Here is a 19,266-nt window from a genome sequence, read left to right as displayed (position 1 = left end):
AGTATCTCTTTTGCATAACTTTCTTCATAAATGAAAATGTCATCCTTTTGTTGCTTGACTTCAATGCCGAGGTAATATGCCATCAATCCGATGTGAATTATCTCGAACTCTTTAATCATCACTCTCTTGAACTTTTAAATAAGCTTGGATTACTTCGAGTGAAGATGAGATCATCCACATACAAACACATAATTAAAATATCTTCATCATTTTCTTTGACATAAAAAGTATGTTCATATGGGCATTTAGTGAAGCTGTTTTCTTGAAAATACTTGTCAATTTTGCTCTTTCATACCCTTGGTGCTTGCTTTAACCCATAAAGAGCTTTTTTTAATCTCATAACTTTGTCTTTATCAGAGCCAAAATCTCATTCTCTTTCTTCATAAAAAATTACATCTCGACTGATCAAGATCTTCTTGTTGTTTGGATTGTATAGCTTGTATCCTTTAGAATTGTTGTCATAACCAATGAAGATAAACTTTTTACTTTTTCCATCCAACTTGGCTATTCTCTCGACTGGTACATGTACATGGGCAATGCTCTTAAAAACTCTCAGTTGAGCGATGCCGGGCTTTCTTCTACTCCATGCTTTTTGTGGTGCCTTACCCCACACACTTCTTGTTGGTGATCAATTGGATAAGTAGATTGTACATGCAACAACTTCAGCCCAAAATTCTTTAGGTAGCCTCTTACTCTTGAGCATGCTTCTTGCCATGTCGAGAATGATTTTGTTCTTTTTTTCTACAACACCATTTTGTTAGGGGGATCTTGGAACTGTCAAAAGGTGTCAAATTCCATTTACTTCACAAAATTCTATGAATTGATTAGAAGTGAACTCTCCACCTCGATCAAATCTCATGGCTTTAATCTGGTATCCACTTTCATTTTCCACTGCAGCTTTAAACTTATTAAAAGCTTCAAAGACTTCTGACTCCTGCTTCAAAAAATACACCCAAGTTTTTCTTAAAAAATCATCAATGAAAAAAAAAAGTAGTTACTTTTACAAGGGAGCTTGGCTTGAATGAACCGCACACATCAGTATGAATAAGCTCGAATGGCTTCCGAGCACTTCAGTTTGACTCCTTTAGAAAGTTTTTTCTAAACTACTTGCTAAGTAAACATCCTTCACAAAGTTGATTAGGATGATTGATTGAAGGTAAGTCTTTCACCATGTTTTTTTTTTATAGTAGCTAGCTCTAGTCCACTAAAGCTGAGATATCCAAATTGAAGATGCCAAATCCATATTGGATTTTTGTGAAAAGCCTTGAGACACTTTGCAACATCATTTTGAATATTTAAAAGAAATATTATATCCTTCGACATTTTCACCTTTGCTATTAGATTTCTTTTGTCATCTTTTAGAAAAAAACTATAATCTTTTAAGTGAATATGATAGTCTTTTTTTCCAAGAGTCGACCTAAACTGAGGATGCTGCTTTTCATACTAGGCACATAATAAATATTTGAAATTAATTGGTGGCTACCATTTTTTGCACGAAAAAGAATATTACTTTTACCCTTCACTAGTACTTTTAAATCATCTTTAAAAGCAACATTGATATTCACATATTCATTTAGTTCCACAAACATGCTTCTATTTCGCTAATGTGATTACTAGCACCTATGTCAAGATACCATGTATTTTCTTGACCTCCGCTGGTGTCATTACTTGCTAGTAAAAGTGTACCATCTTCACAATTCTTCTCTTCAATATAATTTACTCTCTCATCAATTCTGGTACTTAGAGCTCTGCATTTTAAAGCATAATGCCCAAACTTTTGAGAATTATAGCATTGTACTTGGGATTTGTCATACATCGATCTTGGATTACCTCTGCTTCGTCCTCTGGTTGAGTTTTCTCCTTTTGCATATTTGGAGTTGTTGTTGTTGAAATTCCAACCTCGTCTATGACCACGACCTCTTCCTCAAATATATTGCATTCTCCCGTTGTTGGAGTTTTCTTCTATTTTCTTTGGATTAACTTCCATATTGAGAAGTTGTTCTTCAATTCATTTCTTATTTTTCAATTTTTCTTCATAGGCTTGCAACATTCCTTGAAGCTGCTCAATCGTCATTGCCTCCAAATATTTTGTTTCCTCAATTGTCACAACAATATGGTCAAACTTCGAATCTACTGATTGAAGTATCTTTTCAATGATCCTTACCTCTTTTAACTCCTCACCATTTCTTTTTAGTTTATTGGAAATGGTCACAACCCGAGTAAAATAGTCAGAAATCGACTCGGATGCCTTCATGTGTAAGGACTCAAATTCTCTTCATAATGTTTGGAGACGAACCTTCGTTACTTGCTCTGCTCCTTTGTAAGAGGTCTCTAACTTCTCACATCCTTCATTTGAAAAAGGTGCACCAACAATCTTTTCAAAAGTATCTTCATCTAATGATTGAAATATGAGATACTTTGTTTTATTCTCTTTCTTCTTTAATTCTTTTAAATTCTCCTTTAGCACTGCAATTAAAGTAACTTCATTTTTTGGCACAGTAAAACCTTTCTCCACAACTTCACATATGTCATCTGCACCCAATCGAGCCTCCATTTTGATACTCTAGTTGTCGAACTTACTTCCCTTTAATTGTGGAACTTGAAATGACATCATACCATCATTTGCCATAACTCACAAATTGAGTGAGAATTTGGAGATTATAAATGCACGGATGGATCCGGAACGTCAAAAAGCTATGGGAGGAACTCGGATCAACTTTCGGTCAATGGTCAACTTGGTCAACATCGGTCAACAGTCAACAGTCAACTGTGGTTAACAGTAAACTCTGGTCAACTCAGGTCTGGGTCGGTTCGGTTCGGTTTGGTTCAATTTGGTTCAACTCAGTGAGTTGACTCAACTTTAGGACAGAAAACTTCCGGCAGCGAGTGTGGGTGTGTTTGGACTCCGATTAAGCTGATTTTTACGGCGTCGCGTTACTCTCGTTGAGATCTTCGATTTGATATGCTATGTGGCTATATATAGCATCAAACACTAGCTCTAATACCACTTTGTTGGAGAATTTGAAGAATAAAACACAAATTTTATTAGAGAAAGCTCGAAAACATTACAAGAACAATTCACACACTCTTCACAAATTACTCTTAGAAGCTATTTTGCTTCTTATACTTAATGTATACAACACAAATGGCATAGGCATTTATAGTGAATGAAATACAAACATAATCATAACAACACACATCACCTAACATGTTCCATCAAGCTTTCATCATGGCACCACTTTACCTAACATGCTCTAAAGGAATCCTTTAATGGCATCCAAAGTGTAAAGCTAATCTCCACTTAATTAGATGCTTCATGAACATAACATGGTAGGACCATGATAATGGAGTATAGTGATTAAAGGGTATGTAGACCTCAATACCTCATTCCACTTAAATGAATTATTTATGTAAAACAAGTTTATTGTTTTCAACAGTAATATATGAATATCTTTTTATTTTGTTTTGGCTAGATCTACTTCAGGAAAAAGAATTTTGTTTAACTTGTATTAGTTAACAAGTAACACAATAGAAATGAAAAAAAAAATATAAATAGCCTATAATAAATTAGTAATGATACAGCCACAAACTCTTGTACAAACTTATTTTGTACAAACTGATGTGGCATGATAAGATTGGTTGAATTAATATCACTTGGCCCACATGATTTGTTTTTATTAATTTATATTTTCATTCAACCAATGAATTAATGCCACATCAGTTTGTACAAAATAAGTTTGTACAAGAGTTTGTGGCTGTATCATTACTCATAATAAATATAGAATTTATGGTTAAATCAATTCAATGAAACTTATGCCAATTGTTTTCAGTATAATTTGTTTATTTGCAATTATGAGTTATTATTTTTCTTTATTTAATTAAATTAAATGAATAAACTATTTTTTGTTTAATTAAAGTTTAATGTTTATTTATAATTTTTATGTGATTTTTACAAAGTGTTTGTTTTCTTTACAAGTTTAAAACACCAATTTCCGCTCCTACATTAATTAATTTATTTTATTTTCTATTTACTAGTCTTATATGTAATTTATCAAATTTATGTTTATTACTACACCGTAATTTTAATCACTACATTATAAAATATTTTTACATGTAAATATAATATTAAATAACATGTAATAATGAAATATTAGACTTGACAGAAAGTTAAGCGGAGAAAGAACGTTGGGAATCAGGCGTCAAAGCAAATTATTTTGAATAACTATTTTAAATCTATCTGATAGATTTTGTTAATATTAAATTCTCGTAACCCAAAAAAACCGACTTTAAAATTTTATGGTAAATTGAACATCTCTAGTTTTGTCTCGTTTTGCTGGCATGTGGTGTGAGCTTCTCTAAGTGGCACATGTATGGATGACATCATATTGTGAAAAGTATATATAATGTTATTTTATGCACTAAAATATTTATATGGAATATGTCTATTTATTTAATATAAAGACAATTAGCAAATAGGCTTCGGCATATCTTTATGCATATCGAATTAATTAAGGTAGTGTTTACTTGCTGGAGTGGGAGTGTGGAGTGTGGATTTCTCCCACTTCAGTGTTTACTTACTTTAAAAAAGGGGAGAGTGGGAGTGGGAATCCGTAGGTCCCACTTAATTTTGGAGTAGGGAGTGGAATTCCCACTCCCATGGGGGGAGGTGGGAGTGGGAATCCACTCCCCCCTCTTCCCATTTTATCCTTATAATTAAAATAAAAATAAATAAATAATATTTAATAAAATAAATAAATAATATCATATTTATTAAAAATAATAATTATATCATATTTATTTTATTAAATTTAATAAAATAAAAATAAATAAATATTATATTTAAATTAATAATATTAAACATTAATTTTAATAAATATTAATTATTTATTTAATTAATAATAATAAATATTTTATTCTAAAAAAATATTAATTTTGTACTATATTATCAATAATAATATTTCATTTGTGTTGCTATTATTAATAATTTTTATTCACATAATTTAAATTTAAATTAATAAAAAAATTATGATTTACATAATTAAGAATATTAGTAATTATTATTAATTTATAAATATAATAAAATATTTATTTTATTTTCTAAATATATTTTTTATTAATTTTTTAATTACAAATTATAATTCTATACATAAGAATAAAATTGTAATTTAAAACAATTTACTCTCAATTTAAGACAAAATAAACAAATAATTTGGATTCTGATTGACAATTCATATTTTCATTTAGTCTAAGTAAACACCATACTCTCACTCTCACTCCACACTTCTAATCCAAGAATTTCCACTCCTCAGTATTCCCACTCCTCAGTATTCCCACTCCAATTCAAAAAATAAACGCAGCATAAAAGCAGTAAATGTGGTCAATTTCTTAATTATGGGAAAGCACCCAGGAGTGGACTTTGATTGTTAACAGGCCTATCACTTAAAAATATTAATTTATCCTAATTACATCGAGAAACGGAAACTTACGTGAAAAAAAAAAAATTGAACATTTAAGCTGATACATTGTATCTAGTAGAGATCAATTCATTATTCAAAGTTAATCAACTGGCAATTTTGTCTTGGTCACCATTGAGCCAAAGTTGAATTCAGATAATTATATTAATTCCATCATATAGAAGTTTTAAATGATGTTAACATATTCCATGACGTTAATATTAACAAAGGGAGATTCAATGTTCACAATTTGCATATCCCCCCATTTTTCACGTTTCTAGCAAATTGCTCAGGTATTCATGTCACTTACGCTTTTTACTAGCAGTTTGACACTTAGCAGTCGCTAATTGAGAAAAATATCAACGAGGGCAAGGCTCAATCTTGATTTTGAAATTAAGAACAATAGCAGACATATATGCATTGAATCTAATTTTCGAAGGAAATATTTCACCCAACAATTTCATTTATAAGAATAAACCACCCTGTAAATGGTGTGCATAATAATTCTATTTTATGTTGTCGTTAAGCCAGATTCTGTTGAGCGATTAAGCCAGCAAGCTGCAACAGGTTACAGGACCCTCTCAGGAATACTTAAGAGCTCAAGAAAATGGCAGTCAAGTTGGACCTAGCAGACAGCCCTAGATCTTCCCTTCCCGTTTTGTCATATCATTGACCTTGGGGAATTATTGGGTCAACCGTATACCATATCGTCGTTTATTATTAGCTCCAGTTTATACGACAACTACTTCCTCTTCAGTCGCTATCCTTGTCTAAGGCTTTTGTTAAGTTAGTTACTGAAAATGCAAATTAGCATGAGCACTTTAGAATACGGTTAACCAACATGTTAACTAATCGATTACGATAAATTGGATCGGATTTTGCTGTTTTGTCTCCTCGAAGAAGTTGAGATTCGAAATTCTACTCTCATTAATGTATGTATGGGGTGAAATGCACCCTTACTTTAAGGGATAAGCCTTTTGGAATTTTAACTCATGTCCTCAATATAGGTACGAGTACTATTAGGATACAAGCCCAAAAGGTATCAGGAACCCTTGATTAATTTTATAACCTATTTATCATTTTGAGTAATTTTATTTAAGGACAAAATGATAATTAATGTAAAAGTGATTATCGGTGCTTGATGAGATTAATTAACAGGGTTTAATATTACGATTAAAGAAAATAAAAAAATAGAAAACCCAACATCGACAAAATGATTAATTTCTATTGATTTGAGAAAAAAGTCTTAGTTGTTCTTATAATACTGCTCATTTTCCATTCATTCCTTACCTCTTGTATACGTTAACAGCCATGATAATATGCATACACATGTGGCAAGAGTGAATACTTGAGAAGCAATGTTCCAGAAGCAGCAAAGAAGTATTTCAATACAGATACAAGGATGATAATACCTATTTATCCTTTTGAGTAATTTTATTTAAGGACAAAATGATAATTAAAGTGATTATTGGTGCTTGCTGAGATTAATTGACCGGATTTAATATCACGGTTAAAAAATAAAAAATAAAAAACCAAACATCAACACAATGATTAATTTCTATTGATTTGAGAGAAAAGTCTTAAGTGCTCTTGAAATATTGCTCCTTTTCCATTCATTCCTTGCCTCTTGTATGCTTTAACAATCATGTTAATATGCACACACATGAGGCAAATAATGAATAGTTAAGGAGCAATACTCCACAAGTACTAAAAACTTTTTATTTAAGAATTCTCAAAAATCTGCCATGATATCATATACTAAAAAGTTAGTATGATAAAAATATTTAAAATTTAGTCAGTCAATTTTAATGTTAATTGATAATCTATTTTTGCGCCCCCCAGTTTTGTAAAGTAATATGATTAAATTATGAAACATTGTTTGAATTAATGCATCTCAACCCAACCTATTGCCTCATGGATTTATTTTGCAAACTCATTGCATTATAAATCTTTTTTAATATAATAAAATGCAACTAATTAAAATTTTTGCAAAATATGGGTAAATGCGATTTTCTCTATACCGACATTAGTTTTTTCAAAAGTAAATAAGGGGTAGTTTCATTGATAAGTCTTTTCCAGTGAATTGAAATTCGGTAAACATGGAGAGCCTCCACTTTATTCAATCACATCAAGAATTGCTTTCAGCTAATTTTGATTTAACCATGGTTTTACAGATGTAGCTGCTATTTTTGAAATAATTAAAAAAATTGGGAGGAAATCATGGAATATATTCCCCTCATTTAGAATTTCAATATGAAAGCAATAAAATACTTTTTTGGCAAACTGACAAAATTGAATGTTGACCAATAGAAATTGCTATAGGCTTAAGATCCTGTTTAGTACGGACAATTATAATTTTTAAGTACAATATTAAAATATTTGGTATAACTAATAGTTTGAAAGTTATGTTAATTTAATTTCATATTTATACAATGAAAAATTTATAATATTTTTCATAATTTACTCAAAATTATTATTTAAAATTTAAATTTATTATACACTATTAATTTTTATTTTATATTATAATTTTTGTTATAAAAGTTGTGGCTTAAATGTTACTATACAAAGAAGGCCTAATTTTAAATAATTTATTAATTTCGTAGTCGTTATAATATTTCAGCTTGTGTGAAAGCGTCAGTAAGTGACCAAGTCCACACTGACTGCCACGTTTTTAAAACTAAAAAAATAAAATAAAAAAGTCTGAGCAGAGAACTGAGTAACCATTATTTAAAATTAATGGAAGCAACCTGTGAAATTTCATTACAATCATCCCGATCTCTGCACAATGTTATATATAGAGAGAGCCTCCTCTCCGTTCAATCGATATCGATCAAGAATATTAATTGCTTTTCTGCTTTACTCTTGAATCAAAAAATTGCCTTCATTAATATTATGGATTTCCTTTCTTATCTTGAAGATAATCCCATTTTTGAATCCACATATATTGTTCGGGTGACACTACTTGTTGCCGTTGTTACACTAATAAGCTTTCAGCTGAAATCCGAAACTATTCGGAAGTATGTGATGGACATGTATTCATTCGTTCAGAATCAACTGTTCAAGGTATACTATATTTATTTTTCGATTTCCCTTACTTATTTATTAGGAACAATAATTGTATATTTTTATTCAACATATAAACTAATTTGATTGAAAATGAATGAATTTGTCCAGCAGAGTACGGACCAGAAAAGAATGAAGCAACCACCTCTGCCCCCAGGCCCGGCTGCGTGGCCAATAGTCGGAAACCTTCCAGAGATTTGGAGGAATAAGCCGGCCTTCAAATGGATACACAGTGTGATGAAAGAACTTAAAACCAACATTTCTTGCATCCGGCTTGGAAATGTTCATGTGATTCCAGTGACTTCCCCAGAAATTGCCTTGGAAGTTCTAAAAGATAACGACTCAATTTTTGCAACGAGGCCGCTCACAATGGGGACAGAGTACTCTAGCCGTGGATTCCTGTCAGTGGCAGTCGTGCCATGGGGTCAACAATGGAAGAAAATGAGAAAGATGGTTGCTTCTCACGTGTTGAGCTCAGCCCGACTTAACTCCTTAATCTCTAAGAGAAGAGAAGAAGCTGACAATCTTGTTCGATTCATTTATAACCAATGCCGCAAAAGTGCTTCTGCCGCAACAGTTGTAGATGTAAGACTTGCAACCCGCCATTATTGCGGGAACGTTATTCGGAAGATGATGTTCAACAGGAGATATTTTGGCGAAGGAAAAGAAGATGGAGGCCCCGGATTTGAAGAAGAAGAACACGTTGAATCACTCTTCGTTGCACTCCAACACCTTTATTCCTTCACTCTTTCAGATTACGTTCCCTGGATGAGAGTCTTCGATCTAGAAGGCCATGAAAAAATTGTAAGTGCGGCCATGAAAACTGCCAACAAGTATCACGATTCCATTATAGATGAGAGAGTACACCAACGGAGACGTCATCATGACAACAAAAAGGAAGCTCACAAGGACCAGGACTTGCTAGATGTTCTTATTTCAGCAAATGATGAAAATGGGGTTCCATTGTTATCCATAGATGAGATCAAATCTCAATGCATGGTACGTTGGATATCTTGTTTATTTAATACATTAATTTTTATATTATTAATTGCTCATGTTATATATAATCAGGTCGCGGTCTCGAATTTTAATGACAAATTAACTGATCGATAAATTAACATATGTACGTACTTGCAGGATCTGACACTTGCAACAGTGGATAATCCATCGAATGCAGCAGAATGGGCAATAGCGGAGATGATCAACCAGCCTGAAATTCTCCAAAAAGCAACAGAGGAGATCGATAGAGTTGTTGGAAAAGAAAGACTTGTTCAGGAATCTGACGTCCCGCAGCTCAATTATATCAAGGCTTGTTTAAGGGAAGTGCTTCGCCTTCATCCCGTGGCACCGTTTAACCTGCCTCATGTTTCAACTCGCGATGCCACTATCGCCGGTTACTTCATTCCCAAAGGCAGTCACGTTCTGCTGAGCCGAATAGGGCTTGGCCGGAACCCTAACGTCTGGAAAGATCCATTGAAATTCATACCTGAACGTCATATTGGTTCAGTGGACGATCATCATCATCAAGTAGAGTTGGCGGAAACAGAATTAAGATTCCTTTCATTCAGCAGAGGAAGACGCGGTTGCATGGGCATGGCACTTGGGTCCGAGATGTCTGTAATGCTTTTGGCAAGGCTTCTTCAAGGTTTTAATTGGAGCGCACCATCGGATGAGGAGATGGTTGACCTTTCCGAGTCAAAATGCGACCTCCTAATGGCTAAGCCACTGCATGCTCGTGCAAAGCCCCGTTTGCCTGCTGAGTTGTACCCGGCTAATTAATTGAGAATTACAGTATTATCCGTTAACGAAAAATAAATTACGTACGAGACTTATCTTAACATTTTGCTACGTTCGGGCCCAACATCTGTATGTTGTCAAAATCCGGACCTGAGAATTTGTAAATTTATTTGTTATTTAATTATTTTAATTTCTTCAATATATCAGTACTATTTGTCTCTAACTAGTAGCACGTTCCTCTCTCGATACAAGTCTCCCTCTCGCCCATATGCCATTTTCTCTTGTTTTCTCTTCTTTTTCTCAATGACATCTTCTCTTTCTCTTTTATTTTATTATATTTTGGGACAAAGGAAACATTCATTGAAACAAACTGAAGAATTGTAACATTCGAATAGTTTTCATTGGAGCATTCTCGAGCAATCCAGAGGGAAACGTCGAAAATAAGGGGGGTAAATTAGGGTTGAGATCAGATTGATGGGGTTTCAAGGTCGAAGATTACTCGAAAAATAGTAATCTGAACTCGACCAGAACTTATAATGCGATCTGATCTAATCTGAGTTATGTTCAAATTGGACCGGATAAAAAATTTATATTTGTGTGTATTGTGACTTGGATCAGATTAGATTTGACCCGATCAGATTGATTGGCCAAAATCCAACCAGATCAAGTATGATTCTTATTTCGTATCCTATCCAAACTCAAAGTTTTTTTATCAGGTCGGGTTATTTGCCCACCCCGACTCGTAAAGGTCACGAGAATGAACATTTTTGCTTGGTCGAATTTGGGTGGATGGTTTGGGTAAAGTGTTGGAGACAACGATGTCATTTCTAAGATAATGATTTGTTTTTTAGTAAGTGAAATATTAAAGGAAAATGATAAAGAAAAGACAAAATTATGACGATAACATTTGCCTTTTAGTTAAAATTTTAAATTTTTTTATAATTTCATATTTTTCTTATTTTGAAATGCTCAAAATATAGATTATAATACTCAATGCCACTTTAAGTGTGTGTAAATTTCCATTATGTATATTGATATTTATTTCTTTATTTTATTTTTATTTATTAACCATCAATGATATGATTTAATCAGGTAAACACACAAATTAAGATATAATTATATTTAGTCAGATAAATACTCAAATCAAATCAAGAGGAGAGAAGAGATAATACTAATAGTATAATACCTTATTTAAAATAAAGAAATTAAGAAAAGCCGACAACAATCACGAAGACTTCCATACCTTTTTTACTCACTTGTAATTGTGCAGAAGCACATTATTTATTTAGTTATCTATTTTTTTATTTCTTCAGTTACTTCACTTGCAAACCCATGCAATAGTATAACCTCGTTCTCATATTCACAAGCTGTATGAGCTTGGATTCGAACGGAAAATTTAAGTTCGAACGGCAGCATTGCTAAATCCATTGAAATTGGTTCCACAAACAGTGTATTGGCACGTTTATCGGGAAACACAAGCCAATCGTTCACCTCAAGTTCCGGTAACGGGTGGCCCGCAAAAACCTTACCGACTGCAGTACACGTTGGTCGAAACACCGTCGACTTGTAGGTAGTCTGATTATTGCTGGAGGCGGAAGTACAAATATGAGTTCTGCACTTAGTAATCACTTGCTCATTTGATAGCCACCCAAAAGATCAGTATTTCCCATCACTAATCCAGTACTCTCTTAGTTCATCTCGAACGAGCTTCCCTATAATTTTAGTAGCCAGCGTGAAAGCCAAGTCTGCGAAGAACCGGCCTGCCTCTGAAATGACACCCAAGTATCTAGCTTCTGCTTCATTTTTGGAAATAAGTTTGAAGAGCGTCTTTTATGATTCAAGCCGCTTCATGGAACTGTGGGTCGCAAGCAAAGCCACCGCCAATATCCAAGATACGCATTTTAGTCGTTCAGCCCAGCTGCCGCCGCGAAAACCGTTTTAGCCGCAGCTATAGCTGCCCGAAATGCAGCTAGGTTTGTGGCTTCGCATCCTATATGGAGTGCAACACCCATTAGAGGAAGCCTTGAAGCTTCAGCGGCTTCAAGAAGTTGCACAGGTTCCCCAGGATTAGCACCGAATTCGGAATCCAACGTATACCTTGCTCCACCATCTACCGGGGACTTGATCCGGATCGATAACTCACATTTCGAATGCCACATCCGAATCTTATCAAGCTTCCCCCTTCGAATCAAAAGTTGTTAAGTTGACTCCAACACTCTCAGTATACTTAATATGAGAGATTGGGTTACACGCGTTGGCATAATTAATGCAATCGATCGGGTGAAACACCTAGTGCCAAAACAGATTCAATCTCCGAAGGGCTTGCGCAGTCAACGTTTGCGCCGAGAGCATCAAGTGTTTCGAGGATAGCACTTGACGGCGTAGTAGGGGTGAACCATCGGAAGGTTGGAGATCAATGATAATAGAGAGAAATGATGACCTAAATCCAGTACGTAAAAGGTTTCATCGAGTTCTTGTCGCTTCAAAACTGTTGACTTCATGAATTCAACGAACCCATCTTCTGTTGTCACTGTGGGGACTCCCTCGCTTGTAACAACTAGTGGCACATCCAAATCCATCGTGCTTGTGATTTCCTTGTGCAACGACCCCATGGCAGTCGATCTCGATAGATTTGGAAAGGGAAATAAGTAACAGATAAAAGATGCAAGCGTTGATAATGAGCATGTTGTATTGCCATTGGAACGCTTAAATAGAGAGAAATTATCATATATTTATTATTAGGGAAAATTCTTGGGTGATCATATTAGAGTATTGCTCTTTTTCGTCATTAATTATCATTTCTATGTTTTAATTTGTATACATATATGGTAAGTAGTAAATGATTAAGGAGCACTAAAGATGCATAATAGTTGAGATTGAAATTGAGATTTAAATGCTAGAATCTGAATCATTATTATACTTTAAATATATAATAAGGAAGAAAGAACGAAAGTTTATTTAGCTAATTTGTACTATTTGGTTGTTGAAAAGAGCAAAAGGAAAAGCAAAGAGAAAGTTGAGCATCGAGAGAGAAAATTCTGATCAAATGAAAGTAATGGTTGTCATTAATCATGAATTTGATTACAAGGCTTTTTATATCAACATCTGTAATATTCTACACACACCAAATGCATGAGCTAGCTGAAGTTAATTACAAATAAACTTGTTACCAAACTGATAGCTGAGTAACAGACTCATAACTAACTTGCTGACTAGGTTGCCAAATCATCGCCCTTAGTTAATTAATAGATCAAAGCACTTGAAGATTATATTCCTTAACATCCCGTCTCAAGCTTAAGGTCTGGGAAGTACATTAAGCTTGCTTCGAACATAAGCAAAGGTATCAAAGGAGGGTTTAGTGAGAATGTCAACATACTACTCAGAGCTAGAAACATGAGTGATTTGAAGTTGTTCTATGCAATATGTTCTCGAACAAAATGAATATCCAGCTCAATATGTTTTGTTCGAGAATGATACGTTGCATTACTAGCCAAAGTTCAGCACTCTTGTTACCACAATATGAAGTGGGAATATGAACTAAGGAAATCCTCAGCTCTGGAAACAGATAAGTAAGTCAAAAGATCTCTAAAGTTACTAGAGCTAGAGTTTTATATTCAGATTCAGCTGAAGAACAAAAGACAATGTGCTGCTTCTTGAAAGACCAAGAAATAAGATTGTTGCCCAAAAACACAAAATAACCACCAATGGATCATCGATCATCAGGATCAGATGCCCCAATTAACATCAGAATAAGTAGTCAAAGTCAAGGAGCTTGAGTTGAAGAATTGAAGGCCAAAATGTGTTGTGCATTGAAGATACCTTAGAACTCGTTTACAGGCTTGCCAATGAAGAGCAGTAAGCGGAGCTAAAAATTGACTAAGCTTATTCACAACATAAGCTATATCAGGTCTGGTGATAAGAACATATTTCAGAGAACCAACAATACTTCGATATAAGAAAGGATTATAAAAAACTGCACTTTTCCCTTTATGAAGTTTATCAGTGGTATTCATAGGTAAGATTAATACAGACCTTGCATGAATGGAGTGACCTCAAGGCTAAGAAAATAATTGAACTCCCCTAAATCTATGAGTGCAAACTCTGAATTGAGGTTGTGAATAACATGCTCAACAACTTTGGAATTTGATCCAATTATGAGAATATCATCCATATAGATGAGAACAAGTAAAATATCATTCCCAAAATACTGAAAAAACATAGAAGTATCAGATTTGAATACATGAAAACCTCGGTCCAATAAAAAAACATTTTAACTTGTCATACCAAGCTCTTGGAGCCTGTTTAAGGCTATATAAGACTTTGTTAAGCCTACAAACATTAAAAGGATAAGTAGAGTCTATAAAGCCCTCCGGTTGGTGCATGAATACATCTTCTGTAAGAACATCATTAAGGAATGCATTAATAATGTCGGGCTATCTAATTTGCCAGTGATGCATAACAACTAGGGTTGGAAAAAACCTGGGTCCGGTCTGGGTTTGGCCTTCCCCGAGACTGGCCTGGATCAATAAAACAGCTGCCTGGACCCAGATTAGAGCCTGATTTTTTCACATCTGGTCTGGGTTAGGCCTGGCACCTCTCGGGCACAGGTTTTTTATCCGGGCTTTCCCTACCTGGATAAAATACTGCCCTACTGGTTTTGGAATTGATTTGTCGCAAATAAAATCATTTACAGATTTTTTATTTGAAAATGACTCATTATAGAGAAAGCCAAAATCAAGGAAAAAGGCAAAAAAAAACAAAGAACCATAGCCATATAACAACACGTAAGGCCTATCAAATGCTGCTCAAGCACTCAAGAGTCAAGAGCTAAGCCTGTCAAGTGGTGGTCAAAGCACTTAAGAGCCAATACCTTTTGCTTTTTGCAATCAGATGATGATTTTGCAGGATGTATAAGATGCTTTTGCAATCAATGCTGGCTTGGAGTGTTTGTTAGGAGTGTTTGCTTTTTGTAGCCGGCAACTTGTGTTTCCTTTGAATGTTGAGCGGTGGCCGCTAGCTTGGAGTGTTGGAGAGTTGGAGGTGCGACAGCCAGCAGCACTGCTTGTGTTTACATAAGAATATGATAGAAAATTAAAGTAAGTTTCAATTTTGGGCGTATTATATTTATATTTTCTTTTTTTAACTTATCAAAACCCGAACACGGATCCAAGTTCCGAGTTTTTGGTGCCATGACCGGAACCAGACCCGAAAGCATCTGGATTTTGAATTTCAATAACCGAACCCATTTTTTATAGATGCCCGGACCGGATTAGCCGAGTCCGGGCCGGATCAAGTCCGGGCGGGTTTTATTGCCACCCCTAATAACAACCAAACTTAAAACTACTTGGAAAGTACAAAGTTTTACTACTAGGTTGAAGGTCTCAAAAAAATCAATTCCATGTGTTTGATGATAACCCTTTAGCACCATACAAGCCTTATATTTAGATACAGTGCCATCAAGATTGTATTTAATTTTGTAAACCCATTTATTACTAACAATTTTAGTGGCTGCAGTAGTAAGAACTAATGTCCATGTATTATTTCTTTGCAAGGCCTCTATTTCTTCTTTCATGACAGAAGACCATCTCGAATCTTGAAGTGCAGCTTTGACATTAGTTGGTTCAAGATCTTGAGATACTGCTAGATAAATTTTATGTTTGAAAATCCATCATTGACTCTGGTAATCATTAGATGTGCAGGAAGAATAAGTTACGTAGGAAAATGTTGAGATGAAGAAAAGAATGGTACTGATAATAGTTGATGGTCCTTCATGGTTACTGCCAACAAGAATAAAACTTTGAAGGAAAGTAACTTGAGAAGGTGTTTGATCAACAAGATTAAACATAACAGAAGTAGATTGATTTGAAAACAATTATGTGTAAGGAAATTTAGACTAATTAAATGTGACATGTTAGCAATAAAGACTTTACCAGATTTGTCTAAATACTGATAGCCTTTATGCAAATGACTTTAACCAAAACACATTTTTTAATATAAAAATCAAGTTTATGTTGATTATAAGGCTTGAGTAAAGGAAAGCAAGAGCAACCAAAAACTCTAGGAAATTGATCATCTGGTAGTTGATTATGCATCTTGTGAAATGGTGAGACATTTCTAAGTATTGGTGTAGGCCTTCTATTGATAAAGTAATTGGTTGTATGAAAAGATTCCCACCAAAATGAAAGGGGCAAGTGAGATTGAGCTAAAAAAGTGAAACATGTTTCAACAATGTGTCTATGTTTTCTTTCAACTACACTACTATGGTCATGAGTATAAAGACACCTATGTTTAAAATAAATACCCTCTTATTGAAGAAATGATTTAAAGGCTGTGAATTCACCCTCCATGTTAGATTGTAATCCTTTAACAGATAAAGAAAACTATTTTTCCACAAGAATTTTAAAGTATTTGAATGTGTCAAGGGCCTCAAATTTAAGTGTTAAAAGAAATATCCAACAATATCTTGTAAAGTCATCAACAAAAGAGATATAATATTTGTAACCATCCATAGACAATTCAAAGGCTGGACCCCATAGATCAGTATACAAAAGCTCAAGTGGAGTTTTAGTTTTAATTTCAATAACAAGAAAATACAACTGATGTAACTTGCCATATTGACAGGCATCACAAAAATCAATAGAGTTATTATTGACAGAATGCAAAGTAAGAAATTTTATTATAGCTAGCAAAGTATGCTTATTAGAATGACCAAATTTGTTGTGCAACAATTTGATTGACTCATTTCCTAAAGACAAAACTTGCAGGATAATGACTAGAATTAAAAAGATTTGAATGAACTGACAACTGGTTCTTTGACTCTTATAAAGAGTTTACAACTTTATTGGTAGAAAAGACAGACAACATAGAATTAGGATTGAGACATTGATCTGCAGATTGAGGAGAAGATTCAGCTTGTGACAGTAATCTATCGAGACCATCTTCAGCAATCTCATGTGCCAACAGAGCTCCTTTCATCTTGTCTTTAATAAAACACAAATTGGAAGAGAATTCAATGATGATATTATTATTTAAGAGAAGTTCGGATGTGCTAATAAGGTTTTTAGTAATTTTAGGCACACATAAAATATTGTTGAGATTTAAACTGGTTCGTAAAGAGGTTAAGAAGCAAGTGCAACCAGTATATTTGATTTCAAGACCATGACCATTACCCACTAGCAACAACTAGGAGCCAAGATAGGGTTTACCTTTAGTTAACTTGTGGACATTATTTATGAGATGATGTGTGGCTCTATTATCCAAGTTCTAGCCTTGATCTGCAACACCTTATGAACTCACCATTTAGGCAGCTTTAGGGATGTGATTCATTAAAAAATAACCATGAGCTGAGAAATTTGGAAGAAAGTTTCTATTAAATCTATCTCTATAATCAACTACTGAATGATTAGGTTTGAAGTAAATTTGGCATATAATATTTCCTTTGCCACCTTCTCTGCCAAAGCCATTAAAAAGACTAGAGAAACCATCACTTCCATAGAAACCACCCCTGCCTTGATTAGCATTCCAACCTTTTCCTAAATTATGTCCAGAAGGATTACCACTTTTAAAAAATCCACCTCTTCTTGATCAATAATCTCCTATGTTTTTTAAGTTTCCATTCCAGTTACTATTTGCATTTTTGTTTCCAAAATTTCCATTCCAGTTTCCGTTATTATCATTATTCCAGTCACCATTTTTACTCTATTTTTTTATTATTATTTCCAGCTTGAACAATATAGGCTGCATAATTCATCTTAATTTCTTACTAGCATTAGACATACACTTTCCAATGTAGCCTCATGAGTCAACAGCATAGAGTAAGCCTTATTGATACTCATCTTAAGGACATTAACCTCAATATAGACTACAATAAGATAATAAGATTGACCTAGACTAGAAATCAGATGAGTAGAATTAAAATTAGGAATTAGAATTAACATATCCAAAGTTAAAATTAACATTAGAAGACAGTAAAAAAAAAAGTTTATAATATTATAAATTCCTTCCGAATTTTAATTTATAATATCTGTATAAGATCTCGCTAGGCGACGAGAGTGATAAAATAGAGTAACGAAGAAAAAAGCTGATTAAATCCGACTTTATTTTGTACAATCTGGTGTCAAAGTAATCCGATGTGCATTTTTTTTTTCCCTTTTTTGGCCCGCTCCTTGTATTAAAATTAAACGATGAATTCCACTTCGTACCGAGCCGCTCCATTTTACATGGGTTTGTAAAATGTGAATTGGAATGGGCATCTTATAAATGAAAATGAATAAATAATAATGAAAAATAAATAAAATGGGGAGAGGGTAGGTTAGGTAGAATGGGTGGCTGTTACTTGTTTTGTTTAGGCAGCTGAACACGTGGATAGCTGAATCTCCTCAAAAATTAAATAATTAATAAAACAAAAAATGCCGAGGGACTTACTTTAATTTTAAAACCCTGTAATTCTGCTAAAACCTTAAAAACAACACATCCTTTGGATGGTAGCACTCTAGTTTTCTCTCCTCTCATGTATATATTTAAAAAAAAAATTACATTTTCTTTAAATACGTAGAAGTAAATTTTAGTTAGTGACAAAATTAAGAACTTATTTTAATTCGGATTAAATTAAAATGATGTGTACAAAATTAACTACTGTTCTATATATATAGGAATTTTGTTGAAGCACTAATATGAATATTGTTTATTCTATTATGGATTATAAAAATAAAAAAAAATTGTTAAGGATCAATATGAAAAGTGTTTATCTTATAGGATACAAGAGAAATAGTTATAGTCCTCTCTACCTTTCGCCGCTTACTTTAGTCTATTTTAAACTCAATTTTTTAAGATAACAAAAATCTCAACATATATTCCTCTAATGTTGTATTATAATCAACTAATATTTATTTTTAAAAAAAAAGTCAAGATATCTACTATATACCCGTATAAATTGAATATCTCTGCTGATTTTTCATAAATTAAAAGAAAAAGAAGAAGAAAGTTTAATTAAATAATAATATCGCAGCACCGA

General features: G+C 33.6%; 1 protein-coding gene and 1 pseudogene across 2 annotated transcripts; one reads left to right on the top strand and one right to left on the bottom strand.

Annotated features, from left to right (window-relative positions):
- The first annotated feature begins 8,355 nt into the window (after positions 1-8,355).
- Positions 8,356-10,366, top strand: LOC18044430 (phenylalanine N-monooxygenase). Of its 2 annotated transcripts, none has more exons than XM_024185284.1 (3): positions 8,356-8,516; positions 8,628-9,515; positions 9,654-10,366. In XM_024185284.1, exons 1-3 carry the CDS (start codon positions 8,478-8,480, stop codon positions 10,293-10,295), a joined length of 1,569 nt encoding a protein of 522 aa, XP_024041052.1. In that variant the 5' UTR covers positions 8,356-8,477; the 3' UTR covers positions 10,296-10,366. The 2 variants fall into 2 exon arrangements, with proteins under 2 accessions (XP_024041052.1, XP_006435920.2); XM_006435857.2 differs by having other exon boundaries at positions 8,631-9,515; positions 9,654-10,295.
- A 1,247-nt stretch (positions 10,367-11,613) lies between these two features.
- On the bottom strand, positions 11,614-12,754 carry LOC112098905 (annotated as a pseudogene).
- Between the last annotated feature and the right edge of the window lie 6,512 nt (positions 12,755-19,266).

Source organism: Citrus clementina, unplaced genomic scaffold (genome assembly GCF_000493195.1).
Source record: "Citrus clementina cultivar Clemenules unplaced genomic scaffold, Citrus_clementina_v1.0 scaffold_4, whole genome shotgun sequence".
In the NCBI taxonomy this organism is placed as follows: domain Eukaryota; kingdom Viridiplantae; phylum Streptophyta; class Magnoliopsida; order Sapindales; family Rutaceae; genus Citrus; species Citrus x clementina.
The sequence above is the reverse complement of the archived record's forward strand: the minus strand, read 5'-3'. Positions and strand labels throughout refer to the sequence as shown.